The sequence below is a fragment of the Amblyomma americanum genome, chromosome 4 (assembly GCF_052857255.1).
Source record: "Amblyomma americanum isolate KBUSLIRL-KWMA chromosome 4, ASM5285725v1, whole genome shotgun sequence".
NCBI lineage: Eukaryota > Metazoa > Arthropoda > Arachnida > Ixodida > Ixodidae > Amblyomma > Amblyomma americanum.
In genome coordinates, this window is record NC_135500.1 from 105,637,000 (window position 1) to 105,656,623 (window position 19,624).

The following is a 19,624-nucleotide window of genomic DNA, read 5'->3' on the forward strand; positions in this document are numbered from 1 at the left end:
CATATTGCTTCAAGAAACCAGCCTAATCACTGCCTTGGAAAAGACTTTTTTTCAAATACTTAGTATTTGAAAAAAAAAACACTTTATGCTTTTGTATCTTGCTTTGAAATCTAAGAAAACAAATTTCGTATAAGAAAATTTGTTTTCTGTTCTTCACTGAAATACAGTGTGCACTTTCGAGTCCGACTCATGTGGCTGGCAACTGCACAATTGGGAGCGGACAAGCGGAAGTAGTGTATTGGCGCCCCAGTCTGATCACAGCACCCAGTCACCTTCAGGTAAGGATAGCAACTGAAAAGCAACTATGCAATAAGGTTTCAATTACGAGCCGCACAGTACATTTATAGACTTAAAAAGGCGGTTTGAATAACCCCTCAACTCTGCACGACTTTCATACGACACAAAATGCAAAGCACTCAAGCACGTTTCAATTCAACATTTCTATACTTACACGACTCGAAATTTTTGTATTTTGTGTGAGATTCAAAATGTCTATCAACTCCTTTTGGAAATCACTTACTGAAGGCTTCAAGAGGTTTCTATGCTCTTGTAATAGTTTAAACTGGTGAGAACCGAAGAAGTCAAAAGTTTAAACTTCCGCATTGTTTTTAAAACGCTTTGAAAGAACGCCTGCGTTACAACTCAGCAGTATTTACCGAAGAACCCAACTTGTGCAACTTGGTGTCTAACCTGTTGCATGAGGCTTGCTAAAAAGTTCGCCGTAAAAGGGTGGTGCTCATTCGAAGCCTGCTCTCAAGTGGATCAGTTACCCTCAATAAGACTTGCGTTACAATAGTGGCAGTGGGCAAGCCTATTTTTTGGGGGGCAGAACAATTGACAACTGTAGTCGGTACCAAATAATCGACAGGCTAAGCAGCCCTTCCGCCATCAATTATAGATTTCGGCGTAAATTGTACTCTTCTATACGCGAGCAATTTTTCCTGATGGGCCTTTCAATCGTTCCTTGTGTGGTTGTTGTTTGCACTGAGACTCTTAAACGTGTTCCATTAAATTGAAACACACTTCATTGAATACTGCATGCCCATTAATGGTCAGCGATGCGTGCTGAAAGCTTAGCATTTTTATAAAATAATTAATATTTTCGCCTTATTTCGAGGCAATGGTAAGTGTTCCCTAAGTTTAGTGAATGAAACCTTAAAACAAAACCATTGCTACCATGGGGCTGGAAGTTCATGTTTATAGACCCAATTTGAACTAACCAGTAGCGTACAGCTCGCTGTTTCGGCACTTCAGATTATCTCCTGTGTGAATTTGATGTGTTGCACGTAATGATACAGGTATTCAGCAAATGCCTTGTTTTCGTTCGACCCTCCCGTCACCTTATATCCAATGTCTGATGCCTTCTGTCATGGTCTCGTCCCACACATATGCAGGCAGCTTTGCTCTGGTGAGGTCACCTAGTGGCCGCATGGTAAGCCCGCAGGGCTGGTACGACACGTCTCGCCACAAGTGCCTGCGCTTCTGGTATTTCATGGCGGGAGGCATCACCGAAGCACTGAACGTCACTCGGGTCTCTGATGAGGGCCCGGAAGAGTCTCTTGGGAGCGTAAACCGAATTTATGTCCCGATGAGGCGCTGGTTCTCAGCAGCTGTCGGTTTGCCCACCTCTAAAGGAATGGCTACGGTGAGTACAAATTATATCGGGGCTGATAATTTGGAAGCTTACTTCGCCCGCGTAACTAGCCACTTTTCAAAGATTATTAATCAAAAAAGTGTTCTGTGAGGAGGTACATTGTGATGAAAAAGGCCCTTCGAGCGGCAATGTTTTATTGGCTCTACTTTGCAAAACGAATGCTTTCTTGATAAGCAACAAATATTATTCTCTCAGGGTCATATTTGACGTGGTTTTGCACAGACGCAAAAGAGGAACTAGAGTACAATGTGTGGAACGGAAACCTCCATTCTTTGCTAATGGGTAGTTTTGTTGGTTACGGCTGCGCGAAGGGGATTTACGACCAATTCCTGAATTTTGGAGGTAAATAACAACGCTGCAACGCAATATCACCTACAGGAAACGATATAGTGCTTCCCTGATATAGTGATTTAGCACAATGAGATTTGCCTTTTAATAGGAAAATGTCACATGCCCTGTGTCGGATTAATGAAATATGTATTTTCGCCACTCAGTCATTGCTTCAACTCTCGTCTGCCGAAGTCACGCAGCTGTTCTTATAAGTTCTCATGAAGCTTGATAGTATTCTTCGTGCGGTGCAGCATTTTGGAGGACATATAAATGAGGTGATCATAATAGCACATATTCACCTCTCCGAATCTCATATTTTTCCCACATTCAGATAGAAATCTTTTACAAGCTAGGGTAGAAAATGCTACCCTGTAGTTTAATGTAACTTGAAGTGCTTTAATGTAACTGTGAGTCTTTTAAAGCAATTTTAGGTCCTTTAATGTAATTTTAAGTCGTTTAATGTAACTGTAAGTCATGTACCACAGAATATCAACTTCTTGCCACACTTCAGTATAGTAGACCAATGCCGACCTCAGTGAGGCCAACACTGGAAAACTGGAAATTTCTGTGGAATGCATGCGCTTCCCTAATGCAGTTCACGGGCCTGGTACCTTTCCTCTTGACGGCAGGAGGTTGTAATTGTGATGCGGTTTAAATTTTCAAAGTGATTGCTGTATTTGTCGCAGATCGTATTCGAAGGAACAACATCCGGTGACCCGGGCACTGCAGTCGCAGTGGATGACATCAGTTTGAGCGAGAAGGCCTGTCCCTCCCCAGGCAGCTGCACATTTGAAGAAGACATGTGCAACTGGTTCAACAGCAGATACTTTTCCTATGCTCAGTGGTATCGGCACAGGGGCAACACGGTGTCTAATTCTACCGGCGTCGAAAAGGACCACACACTTGGGACCAAAGATGGTAAAACAGTGTGCTTTATTTTTATTTATGAGGCATGCTACTGCCGGATGTCGAATGGAGATTGCACCAGTTGGTGCTTTATGAACGCACGCATGCTAACACACTATTACGATTACATGCCAATACATGACTGACATCTGGTGACTAGGAAACGTTTTGGAATTAGCGGCTTGAAGTTTTTAACTATATACAAAGCGTGTAAATAATTGACTTTTGAATTGAAATAATATTCACAGCGTAAGAGGTAAATATTAGTGTCTATACAGGTAGTCTATTCTTTCAGATATTTCACATGTGATATGCAATTGGGGTAAGTATGACTTCAAGCGACGCAACTGAAATTTGATTTGTGAAACTCTAAATAAATGATAGTAGGGAGAAATTAGCTTGAGGTCAAAAATTACGGGTCATTTTAATGAAGGCTCCAAAAGTACCGTACTACGGCGAATCTCTAGTAGAAAAAAAACTTTTCGAGTAGCTTCGAAACAATGCAGGAATGACAAAAAAGGCTGCCGTTTTCAAGATAATACCAAGCGTTACGGCCTCAGATGGTAAGATGGAATCGGCTTTTGTTAGTTATTATTTGACGTCGGCAGTGAAAAACCATTCTCAAAAGGAAACCGTGTGGTTACAGTGGATGAAAGAATCGGAAGGAATAAACTGGCATGAAAGGTTATGAACAGTAAACATTTGACTTCTGTGAAGTGATAAACTAATATTCGCAGCGTAAAAAGTAAATATCAGTGGGAATACAGGTGTCATAATCTTTGGCATGTTTCACCTGTGATATACAGTTGGAGTAAGTGTGGCTTCAAGCAGCGCGACCGAAGTTGACAGAGCTATAAATGAATGATAGCAGGGGATAAAATGGCTTGTCTTCACAATTTAATGTAGATTTTAATGTGCGCTCTAATGCCTAATGTACGCGTCTGCCTGAGGTGAGCGATCTGGGAGAATTAACTGTGTTGGGTCCAGGATTAGTTTGACAGAAATCTGTACACAGAGTGTGTAAGATAGTAACAAATAAAAAGTAAGTACGCCAGAAAATTTTCTGGTTGTATTTTTAGAGTTTTCAGTAAGCATAAGAAATGATTAGTCTAGCCATTTTATGTAACAAAATTGGAATCATATAGCGCATATCTGGCGCCCGCTTATGTGTCTTCAAAATTTTTTTTTGTCAAAAATAATGCGCACGTTTATTTGGCACACCTCCAAACTACCACTATCAGACAAAGAGTACCACTGGGCTGTGCCTTCGTCCCCGTGTTTTTTCTACTTTACAGTTGATTCTAATCAAGCACACTGTGTTATAAACACAGATGACACTGCCGTATCGGTCTCTGACGACCTATTTAAGAGCAAAATTTGTGCAATTCTATTGCTCTGAAAAGAATGTGGCATTTAAAGATGTTGCGACGCACCACGAAAACTGTTTATTGGGCTTCTACTTTGCTATATTTTCAACGATGCCCTGCGCTCTTAAACACAACTTCAAGATATAGAAGGAGGAAAAACGCAGAGATTCCGTTATGAAGTGCGGCACGTTTCATGATTCTCTTCTGCTTGGAAATATTTCGGATGTTTACTTTGAGTCGTGTCACATTGCTTGGTGAACTCCTGGCGCTGTGGAATTCAAAAGATCAAACGACTTTGTCTCCACTTTTTTTAATGCGAAAGCATTATATAGCTCAGTTCAAGGTAATTTGTCCGCAAAACCTGTCCGAAAATGTGTCCGCAGAAAACTGAACCATGTGACGTCACGAGTCAACATCATACCAAATCCCGTAAGAGTGGTTAACATGTCTTGTAAGTCACATGACAACGATATAATGTTCCAAGCCACGTGACAGCGATGTAATGTGACGTCATACCAAGTCGACGCAATATGACGTTACACAACGATGTAATGTGATGTCATACCAAGTAACGTGACAGCGATGTAATATGAGTCATGCCAAGTCACGTGCGAACGATGTAACATGAGGTCATACCAAGTCACGTGAAAATAATATAAATATGATGCCATACCATATCGCGTGACAACGATGTAATGTGATGTCATACCAAGTCACTTCACAACGATGTAATGTGATGCCATACCACTCGCGTTACAGATTACCGCAAAGAGTTGAGGCAACGTGAAAAGTAAGCTACATGCCGGTTTTAAGAGCATACCCCAATCCCCAGCTCGAATCTATGAATGTGTATATGAAATTCTAGTGATGGCACCACTGCCTGACCTCAGCCTGGTGGCAGTATTCCCGACTACCACCATCATCATCATCTGTCTGACTACGCCCACTGCAGGGGAAGGGCCTCCCCATGCATCTCCAAATTACCCTGTCCTTTGCCAGCTGCGGCCACCGTATTCCCACAGATTTCTTAATCTCATCCGCCCACCTAACCTTCGGCCGGCTCCTGCTAGGCTTGCCTTGTCCTGGAATCCACTTCGTTACCCTTACGGACCAGCCATTTTCTTGCCTTCGCATTACGTGCACATCCCAAGCCCATTTCTTGCCCGTGTTTTCGACTACGATGTCATTAACCTGCGTTCCTTCCCTCACGCGCTCTGCCTACTTCTGGTTTTGTATTCTCTTAACGTTGCATCTGTCATTCTTTCCATAGCTCCGTGCATTGTCTTAACTTAAGCTGTACCCTTTTAGTTAGCGTCCCCATTTCTGCCTAATAGGTTTGTACCTGTAGCATACAACAATTGTATTTTCTCTTGAGGAATTTTGGTGAACCGCCACTCATGATCTCGAGCACCTCCCATATGCGCTGCTCCAAAATCTTATCCTTTTAGTTGTTTCCCTCTCACGACCCCGATCAGCCGCCACAATCTGTCCTAAGTAGACGTATTCTCTTACAACTTCCAGCACCTTGCTGCCAGTTGTGAACTGCTGTTCACTTGGGAGACTGTTGAACATTACTTTGGTTTCCGACATGTTAACTTTTAGACCAACCGCTATGATCTGCCTGTCTAACTCATTGATCATGTTTGGCAGTTCATCTGAGTGATTAGCATGGCGATGTTATCGGCGAATCGCAGCTTACTTAATAATTATTCCTTAACACTTATCCTCAATTGTTCCAAATTCAGGCCTCTTTGTTTCGACTAGGGTGTCATTAACCAGCGTTTCTTGCCTCAACCAATCTGTGGTAGCTGTGGAATCGTAATATATATCTTCCAGTATTTTCACATAAGACTCTTCTACACCCCGATTCCACAATTCTGCATGACTGCTGAGGTTCTCACTGAGTCAAATGCTTTCTCGTATTAAATTAAGGCTGTGTATAGGGGTTGGTTATATTTTTCGCATTTCTCTATCACCTGATTGATACTGTGAGTACGGTCTGTTGTCCAGCGGTTACATTAGTAAATATCTTGTTAGCAACGGACAGTAATGTGATCGGTGTGTAATTTTTGAAGTCCTTCATGACAGCTTTCCTATGAATTAGGGTAGTGTTAGCGTTCGTTCAAGTTTATAATACGCTCGAGGTCATATCGTTTTTCTAGCAGAAACTCCACTCTATTCTTCGACAGATCTGCTGTTGCTTGATCATCATCAGCCCCTTTCCCCTTCGCATTGCTCCTAAGGCCATCTTTACTCCCTGTTTTGTTAGTCACAGGATTGTCTCTCTATTGTCTCTCTCATTAACGTTCAGACTACAGTGGCTACTTTACAGGTTTGTATATAACTATCCATATTGCTAATAATATTACCCTCTTTGTGTCTTAATGCATGCATCTGGTTTTTACCTGCGCCTAGTATCCTGTTCACTACCTCCGTTCTCTACAGCATGCTCAATTTTATCTATAATAAACTTCTTTATGTCGGCTAATTTGTGCTTATTTATTAACACTGATACCTCTGCCAGTTCTATTCACTTTGTAGGGCTAGACGCCTTGATGCCTTGGCGTTTCTTAATCACACCTTCAGACATTTAGTATAATGAAGTAGCTTGCCGGTGTGCTGTGAAACCATTCTACCACCTACGTGTATTGAGCACTCAGTAATAATGTGTTTGAGGTTATTTTTCATCGTTTAAATATTGATTCTCTTCCTCAGTTAAAGCCGGATATCTTTTTCGCAGCGATATGGTGACTTCCTCTACTTTCCCACTTAACGCTAACTCGCTAATTGGCTTTTGCTTCATTACTTTCACAAGTTTCCACGTAGCATCTTATAAATAAGCACATTGGTCGATGGGTCCGCTTAAAACTAAGGACTACTGACATTTAAATCTACGTTAGGGCTTAAACACAATTAATTGAAGAAATATTAGCAATTTATATAAGCTTATTTTTCTCCAAAAAACAGAATACAACGGTATCTTACGACTTCCCTCTTGTACTGCATGTGAGGCTAACAACTATATCTTGTTCGCTCTATGCGCACAATGCATGTGACCTGTGTACTTTTATGGAGGATGCAGTCTCCGGCTGTGAACAACGCGTCGAGAGCACGTCGAGGCGATGACGGCGTATAATATTCCCCTGTCCAATTCCCGTCGTGAAAGTTATATGTCTCATTTATTCGAAAATTTTAACGCTCTAATGAAGTACAAAGCTAGTATTGCTGATAATGTTCCTGGAGGGAGGGACTGCGGCGGAACCTATAATAACCACATAGTACACACGTAGGGTACGGTCTCAAGATATAGCCTAGTGTACCACTGAGAACAAAAAACAACCACTGCAAGCATAAGATGGTAGCTAAAACAATGCACACATGAAATTACTGGAGATGGATTTTAGTATGTACATAGTTATAAAGAATAAATGGCAGAAACGTAAAAGACGCTGCATCAAGGACCCAAGTGTAAAAATGGGAGAAGGCAGAACAAGTTAAAACGAGGCGAAACCACAGAGTAAAAAAAAAACTATGTAATCTGACCGGATCAGTCAAAACCAAGTGATGAGTTTTTTTTCTGGAATAGTGAAAATGACATGTCGAAGAATAATTTATTACCAGCCGAAAAAGACGAGGGACAAGAGAGGAACCTACACAGGACCAGGCTGGTCATTTAGTCTTGTTCTACTTAGGTTCTCCTCTCGTTCCTCGTCTTTTTTCGGCTGGTAAAAATTATTCTTCGACATGTCATACCAACTGGCCCACCATTCAGCCTTGCTTCAGTGAAAATGACGTCCACACTTTTTATATTGTGCCGACAAGGATTAGATGGAATAATTACTGCTATACTGAATGTAAGCTGCAATTCTTCCCGGTAATCACTAGTTCTGGATCGCGATGAGACGCAAATCAGTTCGCGTAGGTTTAGTGACTTGGAGACGATTAATACTCTGATGAACGGTGCTATTGGAAATTATAGGGAAATAAGGCAGTGCTATGCCGAAAGATATCTCAATTGGCATATTGCCGAAACATGTAGTGTGGTTAAGATCAGCATCGAAAATACTCCAAGTAATAATTTAGAGCTTAATTTTTAAAGCGCTGAAGTGGAATGGTGTCGTAAATATGGAGCGGGCACTGTTATATACTATACCGATTGGATTCTTCGTTGTTACTTTAAAATTTATGGTGATGGCAAAAATTCGCAGAAATCAAAGCTTATTCATGGCTTTTTTTTTTCTTCCTGGTCTTGAAACCATCTGCCCTTGCATCGTTACAAATGAATTCCTCGTCATTAAATATACAGAACTCAGCTAGTTCACCTACTTTCTTGGGTTACTGTTATTTTTTATGTCTTGAGTGCAATTTTACGTTTCTGTAGCGTGTGAAAGGCCGCACAGAATAGTCTTCACGAGGGCAGCATGCGCTTTATTGTTTTACAGGGTTCTATCTGCTTTTGGACGCCGAGGACTTGGCTCATTTCCAGCTTGCAAGCTTGCAAAGCCAGGTTTTGTCCTTGGGGCCAAATGTGTGCTTCAGGCTCTACTACTTTCTGAAAAATGGATGTAAGTTTTACTTCCTTCCTTATTGACAGTTTCCTTTCCTGGCAGGAATAGCTCTTCGATATACGAATTTTACTAACAGTTACGTGCCTTTCTAGGTGCCTGTATTGAGAGCGTATCGTTGCGGACCGGAATTAAAAGTGCAGTTTTTTATTCCTGCATCAAACTTGCTGCTCCCATCATTGCATTTGACAGCTTTTGTTAGGCAGCAAAATTTGAATTTTAATGGTACGAAGGATTTAAAGTTAAATGAAATTCAGCGTATCATTTAAGAGCATTAAGCAGAAAACCCACTGCGACGACCCGGCAAAGGTTTTCCAAAAGGAACATGTATAATACCGAGCCCCCTAGGAAATCCAATTGTACAAAGCTCTAACTAGTATTTCTAACTATGTGCGGACAGTATTCTTAACGTGTAGTTGATTGAATTTACGCCATGAAAGAGCAGCACGCGATAAAAGAGCATGTGCCAAAACAAAACAGCGCACAAAAACAGCACAGCGATAAAACAGCACAGGCAAAAACGGCACAGCGAAAATAAGCAGAGCGAAAAAACAGCATTGCGACAAAACAGCACGGGGAAAAACATCACGCGTCAAAACGGCATGGCAGACAAAACGGCACAGCGAAAAAACAGCACGACGAAAGAAGAGCGCAGGGGAAAAAACAGCACCGACAAACGAGCATATCGGAGTACAGTGTAGCGCTCCTAAAGGAGTCAACTATTATAGCCACAACGGCAAATGGTAAATCAGAACACGTACGGCGGCGACCTTTGGAGTTAGGGAGGTCACGTTTCACAGACTCAATAAAGAACAGGGTAGGGCAATATTCGCGATCTAAAATATTTACTTTTTTTCTTATCGATTGTGCGAGTTGACCGTCATGATGCTGAATTCTGGCAAATATGCCCGACGTAGGGCTCTGGGTGCAACAAAAAGTATTAATCTTCAAACTATCGCTGTCTGTGGTGTAATCTTCAGCAATTTTGCTTGGAGTGAGCTACAGGGCCTTCATACACTAAAAATATCCATTATGCGAAGTTTACTTTTAGTATATTTACTCATCAAACAGCACCACGGACAGAGGACTGAGAAGAAAAGGACACACACGGCGCCGACTTTCAACAGGATTTTAATGGAAAGGTTATGCTTGCTTTTCAAGGAAAAAATCAAGTTTGCACATACGCACATGGTGAAACAAGTAATGGCATATGCATTTGTGATATATAAATATTTTCTCGTGGACGCACGTCTGATTATTTCCGTAGTTCACAATAAGTTAACCAACCTATTTACTTGGACGACAAGGCTGCGGAGGGCTGACTAACGCATCCAATCCCTTTCCTTAAAATATGAAAACATTCTGCCACTTCTTTACTGCTGAAATCATGGTGCACAAACACGATTTCAGTGTCAACGAAGAACGGAGTGCACTGGTACTCAAAACAATGCTTTGCCAGATTGTTTAATTGTTTATCGACACTGAAATCTTGATTGTACACCACGATCTCAGCAGTAGAGAAGTGGCAGAATCTTTTCATTTTTTAAGGAAAGGAATTGGATGTGTTAGTCAGCCTTCCATAGCCTTGTTGTCCAAAAAATTGGGTTTGTTAACCAAGGGCGAACTACGGAAATAACTACACGTGCGTCCAGGAGAGACTTTTTATATGTGACAAATGCATATGCCTGTATTTGTTTGACCATGCGCATGCGTTCATGCTTGATGTTTTGCTTGAATTGCAAACATTATCCTCCTATTAAAATCCACTTGATATTCAGCGCAGTGTGAGTCCTTTTCTTCTCGGTCCTGCCTCCGTGGCGCGGTTTTATGGGTAACTATGCAATACCAACTCTCCAAATCTGCCGTTCTTCTTCAGCTTACTTTTAATGACGGCAGGATTGCCCGAGCCGACATTTTCAGTTGTATGATGTTTAAGCCCGATGCTGCGCAATGGTTGCCCGAGGCAGTCCGGCGGTTACTTTGCGAAATCTACTAGTACACAGCTGACCTAAAAATTCATGCATCAGCGTGCATTTGTTGTGTGTAGGTTTACATTGAAACTCTTTTTTTCGCTTCGAAGATAATTATCTCGAAACCTCAGTTTTCGCAACAATTGTCAAAAGCTACTTTTTCGCTTAGAAGCCAATTTATAAAAAAATCAGTTTTCGATTATTTTGACCCGTTTGCCCAGGAACCGTAAGAAACACCTAACAAACACACGCCTAACCTAACAAACACAGGTAGGAGTCTACTGAAGCAGAGTCGTAGAATGAATGCAGGGGAGGTCGCTGCCGCATGTGCTGTAATTTACCGTTTGCGTTATGGCTGTGATAGTTCACCCCTCCGGCAGCGCTGCACCGTGCTCCGATGGGCTCTTTCGTCACCATGCTGTTTTTTTCCTATGATCTCCTGTCATGGTACGGTGTTTTCGCTGTGCTGTTTTTTCTCTGTGCTGTCTTGTCGCTGTGCCATGTTTTCCCTGTGCGGTTTTGTCGCTGTGCTGTTTTGGAACGCTGCTTTGACGCGTGCTGTTTTGACGTGTGCTTGTCTTTCATGTCACCGGTTGAATTTCCTCAATGCTGAAGTACGAACCTCTCACACAAACTACAGGTCTCCCAAGTGTGACATAAAGTACAGGTCTCGCAAGTATCACGCAAGCTCCACATCCCAAAACCGGTTTTAAGATAGTGGAAGCGTGCCAATCAAAATGTGTTAGCCAAGGAGCTTTTCCTGTGCAGGCTTAGTAGAGCACTACTCTGTGACTCACAGGTTTATATAACCGGCGGTGACCAACCAGCCAGTGAATAATGTTGCAAAAGACGTAGTGATAATCATATTTTAATTGAGTAGAGATATTTTTAACATAGAAGACAATATTTTACTAAAGAAATAAGGTTTAAACCGTTCCTCTGCCTATGTTGCTTCGCCGTGGGAGTTTAATAAAGGCATTGTCATGAACTTTCTAGATTTCTCAAGATATTTATTCGAATTAAGCTAGTGTGAAAACCGTACAGTAAAGGAACTAATTGTCAGTTATAACTGCGTCATTCTACAGTGTCCAGGGTCACATTGGAGTCTCGCAACTCATTATACTACATCAGAAGGAATTTACAAAAGAAAGGTCCGTACAAGGGACAAGTCAACATGTTTACGTTGCTAGCGCATTTCTCAAGTTTTGTGCATCAGGAAGAGATATTACCTCTTTTTTTATGTAATTATTAACTTCTTCATACACAGGGTATTCAGACTGCAGCTTCAAGATACATAAATTAGTTGGTGTGAGGATACTGCATCACCGTGGCAGCAACTGGTCAGTCTGCATAAATTGTGCAATATTGAAGGCCAACGATCTTATGATCAGCTTATCCTGTTTCTTTTTTGCTATATAATAATCACATTCCAATGAAATCAAATCAACTTTTCTTCTTGTATTGTAATCAAAATTTGTCAGCAGATCTTCATTCCTTCATAGGCCAGTGGCTTCAAACCAGTTAGTTTCATATTGCTCCAAATATTCCGCAACCCAAGCAACAGTCTAAACGGAATCGAGCTTATAGCCTCTTCAATCGTTTCATCTTTTTTTTTTGCAGCGGGAGCATTCCTTGGAGTTTCTTTCCGTGACGAGAACGGCCAGTCATCTGGTCAGCCCGTGGTCGCAGAAACCAACGTCACCAATGAATGGTCCCTACTCTCTGTCGAACGCAGTGACGCCCCTTCCATGTTTTCGGTGAGCGCCTGATGTTGTGTTAGGAGTCTTAGCTAGACAAAGAGGTTCAAACGACCAGAAACAAATTTGTGTAGCCTTCCTGGTTGGTGCTGCGCCTGGCCTCCTCTGGCAACCTTCGACACGTGTCAGAGAGATTTCATCGGCGTGTGGTAATGCTTTCTTGGCGCGGTTCAGCTCAATACTGCAAAAAATGCGTCTTGTTGTCTGATGAAGACATGGCATCCCAGACACTTCAGTTGCATTCTCCTGAAAACAGCACTTTACTGTTTGCTGGAATACACTCTGTATCGAAGAAGAAACAAATGCTTCAGATTTAATAGCAACGTTGTCAGGAATGTTTTTCTTCTGAACATGAAATTGTACTTTCTAGTGTAAGAATTCTCTAATTTTTTTTTTGTGACCAGTAACTGAAATGAGGAATGCAGGTGATTTCTTATCGTAATTAAGACAGTGTACATAGATATAGGATATTTTCTTTACTCGAGTAAACTGGAGATGAGTAGAGACACACATAATGAACGTTAAATTCTTCCATTCATTTCACTCCTATACTGCGCCTCGTTTCTTTAGTGTTCTCAGTGCACTGAGCACTTCAATGAATGAAGTGTCAGCAAAACATCTTGACCGCAATTTTCTTTTATAGAAATTGCAATAAATATAGCTTTTATTATGTCAGAAAGCAATCCTGTGAAAAAAACTGTTAGCTCAAAGTAATAGACAATGGGACCAACAGATACATATTGGTACTTGCCGTGCTCGGCTTACGTTAAGGTAACTAAAATTGGACTATGAAGTGCATCATGAATAGGCAGGCCTTTAAACTCCAGCTAAACGTTCCATTTTTGTATTTTCACAAGTATTGCAAAAACATGGAAACAGTTGTAATCAAAACATGTAATGCAAATTACCAATAGCAGCCATTTGCCGTAGCGTCACGGGTGCGAGAAAACGAATAGCTGCACGTTATTAATCGATTTCGCACTCTGTTACAAAGGGCACATATCTACAGTACACCTAGAGGAACAGAACTATTCAAAAGGAACACCAGTATTTTTCGCAACTGATGCATTATAACAAGCCTGTGGAGCCAACGCTGAACTTATGCTGGGAAAGTGGTCGACTAAGATCCAAGGTAAATCTGCTTCCAGCGGAGGTTCATACTTTGCGCAAAATAACACGCGGATCCAATTTCACCACGCGTCAAAAGATGAGGCAGTTGGGAAGAAGAAAAGACTAGTTCCCGCACATGTTGCGCACTATTTATTCGCTGTTTATAAAGAGAGCGAGTTCACTACGATGAGTGCTGATGAACTTATTAGCAGTTGTGCTGACCCAAAAAAGCGCCTTTAGCTAACAAATAATTTATTGGTTCGGATCAACCTAATGTATGAAGACGAGACGTGAATACGAATTCTTCATTTTCTGTACCTAGCGGCTGAGACATTTTGACAGAGTCATATTTTGGCCTTCACCCGCGCAGATTGTGATCACTGGGCGACAAGGACGTGGTGCTAGCGACATTGCTATCGACGACATCGATGTGCGTTCTGGCAAATGCGAAGTGCCACCGCCTCCCACAAGCTATCCTCAGCCTGGTACGTGCTGATTTGATCTCGTCTAATGAACGCACGCGTATTCTAAAACATAGAAAAGACACTCAGCAAGAGCTTATACAGGTAAGAGGCCTCATTTCAAGGAGCACTAAGATTTTACGTTACGTGTACCATTATACTTGCAGTGACGTATTTTAGTAGAAAAATGAAGAATAAAACGGTGGCGTGCATTTGTCTGAATAAGTATGCAAAAGTTCCAGCTAGCGTTGCTATTAGCCTAGAAATGGCAGCAAGGAATTACCTGCTGAGCGGTGCCGACAGCATTCTCTATTATAGTCGGCTCTTGAAGGACTTGTTATTAGGGCACTCTTACAGTCTATTACACTTTGGTAGTCTGAAATCAATGATGTGCTAAGGTGGGGCTGTAATTCGGGCATTGTAGAGCCAATATTGCCCATGATGTCGATGATTTTCAATATATATGCGGGGATCTCAGCAGGATCATGGACTGAAGCCGCGCTTTTTTTAGTCTTGTAAAAAAATTTCCATATGATTACGATAGCTGGTAATCCGAAACTTGAGCGCAGCTCTGCGCGCGCAACGTGCAACCGCTGCCAGGTGGCGCTTTACGCTGCTAGCTACCCTCCGGTTGTCCATTCCTCCACTCTCGCTGTCAGAGGTGGCGTTTCGCTCTGCTACTGCCTGCTAACACGCGATCTGTCACGCCACCTGTCAGGTGGCACGTTGCTCCACAATGATGACTAAGACGCAAACGCATCAACGGGCGCCTATGAGCTTCACTCTAAAATGAATGGTTTTTCGAAAAGATGCATACATACTGCAACACAGCTGCATGGATCCGCGACCGCTTATTAGCATGGCAAGAATCCTGTGGTGTTTGTCTTGAATACAAATTGTTCTTGCAGGAGGCACAACATCCGAAGCCTCAACAACAAGGGCAGTTCCAGTGAAACCTACGACCAAGGAAACACCGGTCACTCCAACGACAGGCAAGATAGCATTACAATGCTGACAGTCTTGTTATAGCTTGTTAAATAATTTTGTTTAAAGTTTTTGATGGTCCGAGGAGATAAGCTAGTTCGCCAGAGGCTAGATTCTTGGAAATTTAGAACATTGAATGTCCGTGAAATTTTATCTTTCTCAAAATATGGTAGAAAATGGTATTCTAAGATGGTCGTATGCATCGGTATAAGCCGCTGAGTAACTGTGGTGAAGGCGATACTTCTGGTCAAAACGCAGGATGCAGTTATGCTCATTACGTCGCAGTTTTGTCTTATCGAATGAGGGACGGAGAAAAGCTTCGAAAAGTAATAGCGAAATAGTGAATCAGAGGCTCTTTGGTGTTCAGTATTTCACTGGTCATACGAAGCTCACGTTTATATAAACTAAAAGAAAAACACGTCATAGCCGAGCGGCTTTATTTCGTTAACGTGATTAATAAAATACTAAATGTTTAGACATTTCTGAGGACCTGTAATAATTGCAAATTTTTATGCAATTATCAAAGGATATATAATATTATCTTTACCTCAGCAAAGCTATAATACGACCTCAGCACAATCTTAAGTACTGCGATTATGGGAGGTAGCAAAAACGTCTACCATTGGGGGACCCAACTAGGCAATACGGCTTCTTCGCTGTGGTTGTTTTTCCAACCAAGTTCGCCACAACGGACTGCAGTTCAGTAGGCTAATGAAAACTTAGGACTATTCCAAGCAGAAAGTGCAACAGTCTAATCTGTTCAGGTAAAATCTGGCAATTTTTTAAAATAAGATACCCCACCATTACTGACCGGAGCGCTGGCTGCAAATAGATGACTACAATACAATGCGTGCTTTCCACTAGTAAAATCCTGTCTAAATATTTACAACAAACCAAACAGTGACGTAGTGCTGAAAGAATGTCATTGTTTTCTCATTTTGCTTCTGCTGTAAAAGCATAAATCTGAGCAAGTAAATATTCGGTTTATACAACTATTTCAGCACATACATGCGTATGTGCTGAAATAGTTGTGGAGTCGATAACATTTAAAACTTGTTTCGTTTCTATATCTACAGCCTTGCCCAAAAGAATTAAGGCCAAGAGTTTTTGCTTCAGCCGCATAATAGAGCCATTATCACTATTGAAGACCGAATGACCTTGAAATGCTAGCAGGAGGTTTCTCCTTGTGGTACAGAAGCTTCCTGCTTGACTTGTGTTTGGAAGGATTCGCTACACGGGCCATTCTGGGAACATTAATTTCGCTGGAGCTGAAAGCTGCGGCCTTAGCACTTTTGACCAAGACTGTATATATTTATGGTTATTGCGCAGCACTTTATTTCAGGGTTTTCACAAATTCATAACCATTGCGGTTTCTTACCACGCCCTTACACCGCATAGACTTCCCATATCTTTACATTTTGTTTTCATCAAATCACGAATGTGGCGGCTGCGACAAATGTCACGACCTTGAGACCGGCAGCCGAAATAATAAGCTGCTGAGCCACTGAGGCAGAAGTTAGTGGGTATCAGGAACCAGAAAGAAATTTTACTCGTAATATTAAAATCAAGAAGTGCGGACTTATCTTGCGACCTCGTCTCTCATCTGATCAATACTTCTGCGGAATTCTCACGACACCCCGCCCCTTGCAAATTGTAAGCAAACTTTTCTGTTGACGTTTTTATACATTTCGATCAGTGAAATTTAATCATTTTCAGAATACTTAGAACATTTAATAAGAAACTACAAGCTCTCTAAACGGTCCGTGAGAAATATTTATGTCCCATATTGTGCAATTAGGGTCACATCTTCATGATTCACCTTCGTCGAAATGCCCCTTTACCTGTAAATCTGTTATTTCAGATGAGCTTTGGCCTACGGCTGAGGTTCCATCGGAGACAACCACAGGCGCACCACAAACAAGGCCTCCACTTCAGTGCAATCGAGGCTACTTCAATTGCCGAGATGACAGCACCTGTGTCCCAGCAGTGCTGCTCTGCGACGGCGTTCGTGACTGCCCCAATGGCCTTGATGAAAACTGCGGTATGGGAAACTTTCCAGTTAGCCCTGGATATATTATTTAATATTATAATATTGATATCGTACAATATAGCTTAATCTGTACCTAGAAAAAAGTTGCGTGCTCTGCAGAGGAGTATCAAATTTAGGTTTAACAGTCGCCGGCAAAGAAATGTCCCACCCACAAGCGTAAGCACAGTAGCTCACAGTTATTACGCGGCTATGCCGGAAAATGTAATGTAGGGTTATTAATTTTAATATGAAGTATTTAGAGCAAGCAATTACAAGTTGCGTTTAGGGCCAGGTCCATACTTAACTCTTAGAGGTTGAGGCCGAAAAAGTGCGCTTGCGTTTTCATATTTGCGCCATGCATTTCTAGTGCTTTTTAGAAATATTGTCCAAAAACCTGAGCCGATATAGTTAACTTGTGGAATATTCATTCTTTATTGAAGCGCGAGCGCTCACCTTTCCCCCCTCCGCTATATGCCCTTATTCTATCCTTGAATGCGCTAATTTTATGGGGAGAGTAAGAGAATATTTTGATTTCCTTGCAGTTTCGCTTCTCTTAAGTGTTTTTTTATTATTCCGCTTCATTAATTTTACAGGAACACCTGTGTTTTTTTTTATTGTTTACGTGTCTGACGCAGAAACCGAAACGCACCTACTGCGCAAACTTAAAAAGCCGCAAGAAAATTCTTTTCTCACTAGTTTAGAAAAATCATTCAGAAGATTGTTGTCGCAAACTGTCACAAAATTTTCTGCTGGCTTAGGGGTGATCGCTGCCTTCTTCCAGATGATTCCTATATATTTGCAACAATACTGGCAGTGTTTACATGAAATTCCAATGCTAAATCTTGCGTCACAGTTGCTTTCCTCAAGCAGTAGCGGCTTTTTCAAGATTTGAGCAGGAAAAGTTAATTACTACAAGCGAGTAAAATGGCAGCCTGAACACTGCAAACACAGCTGTGTAAGATTTTCTTGTATAGATAATTTTACGCGTGAGATCAGCACACGATAAGATGGAGTGTTCTTGAATAACTTTAACGCGACCCAATAAAAGGAGTTATTTTTTCTTATTTGGATAAGAAACGCTCATTCCTGGCCTTCAGGGGAAAATATTGCAGTTACTCTCGCTTGCCGCCACTAGGTTTCACAGCAATTGTAAATGTTTATTTTTTCATCCGTAACGTCTCTTTTTTGCTTCATCACTTAATATGAGCTTACAGTGAATTAGAACAATCGCAAAACGAATGATAGTATACCCGACCTGCTTCTTCATCACAGGAACACACGCTGTAGGCATGTTTTGTCACTTGACGTTGTGCATAGACCGAAACGAATCCAAGTGGAATGCCATCTTCAAAAATGACTGCCACGATGAAATTTACCATAGTCTTATTTGTGTTTTCATATAATTCTCTATAGGGTCGCAATTAGGGAAATATGATGGAGAGTGGTGAAACGACCTGTAGATATTTTGCCTAGGTCTGTGCCTTTGGTCTCTGGAGATTTTACATGAAGTGTTTACATAGTGAGGAGTGTGAGCAGGAGAGACAAGTTAACAAGATATTGAAGACAAATTGATCGGTCTCCTATTACCGAAGCATCTCAAACACTTGAAATCTGACAATTTCATAGTTTCAAACCTACCTTCAATACCATTTTTCAAAGTATGCCTAACGTAAGCAAACTAAAAAGTGTATTTTCTTAGTGTGCATTCGCTGTCCCTGATTTCTATTCATTTAAAAATTTAACGAAATGTACAAATATTGCGTATTTTAACTTCAAATGTGTACAAGCTAACACAGCTGACCGGTTCTGATTCCAGGAAGCACATCTGTCTGCAAAGAAGACGAGTTCTTCTGTGCCAGTGGCTCACCGAGTGCCTGTCTTCCACGTTCTCTGCTGTGCAATGGACGCGAAGACTGTTCTGACGGATCAGATGAGACGCTGTGCCACAGTAAGCAAGCATTTTTTGCCACGTGGTTTTCAGTAAGGGCTTTAGTGATAGTCAAATGATAGGCTAATCTTGAACGCTGCGGGTCAGGTGTATGAAATTTTATAGAAGAGAATTGCGTGCACAGTACTCACTAAGGCCATATTCTTTCAGGAATAAGCGCAAGAAAAACAAGAGTTACAGTTTTAATGACTGAGGTTCATACATTGCGGTGCTTCAGTGTACAGTACATTGCTTCGCAAGTTGGGCACTAAAGACTCTGAAGGAAAACCAACGCAATAGGGCAGACAAAGGAGATAAGATGGAACAAATACAAATGTTGAGTAATTCTTTATCCTACTAAGGCGACTATGTTGCCCTATTTCGTGTTCAGAAAGTCATGCGATTTTGCATTACCGCTGATATGAAAATCTGTTTGACTGGTACTGCGTACTATAGAGTAAGTCCAAAAAAAATTTAGGCCAAAGTGGACGCTGGCCGATTTAGGCAACACGTCAGTAATCAAGGAGACCTTATGTACTTCTGGATGTCGGAACCAAAAAGAAG

At 41.5% G+C, this 19,624-nt stretch overlaps 1 protein-coding gene across 1 annotated transcript in view; it reads left to right on the forward strand.

Moving 5' to 3' along the window:
* Positions 1–19,624, forward strand: part of LOC144129735 (MAM and LDL-receptor class A domain-containing protein 1-like) — a 189,224-nt gene that overhangs the window by 163,212 nt on the left and 6,388 nt on the right. The window contains 10 exon segments of the mRNA XM_077663821.1: positions 168–278; positions 1,395–1,645; positions 2,671–2,902; positions 8,700–8,822; positions 12,413–12,549; positions 14,030–14,144; positions 15,029–15,120; positions 15,804–15,807; positions 16,873–17,145; positions 18,950–19,081. Coding sequence (XP_077519947.1) covers positions 168–278; positions 1,395–1,645; positions 2,671–2,902; positions 8,700–8,822; positions 12,413–12,549; positions 14,030–14,144; positions 15,029–15,120; positions 15,804–15,807; positions 16,873–17,145; positions 18,950–19,081 — 1,470 coding nt within the window.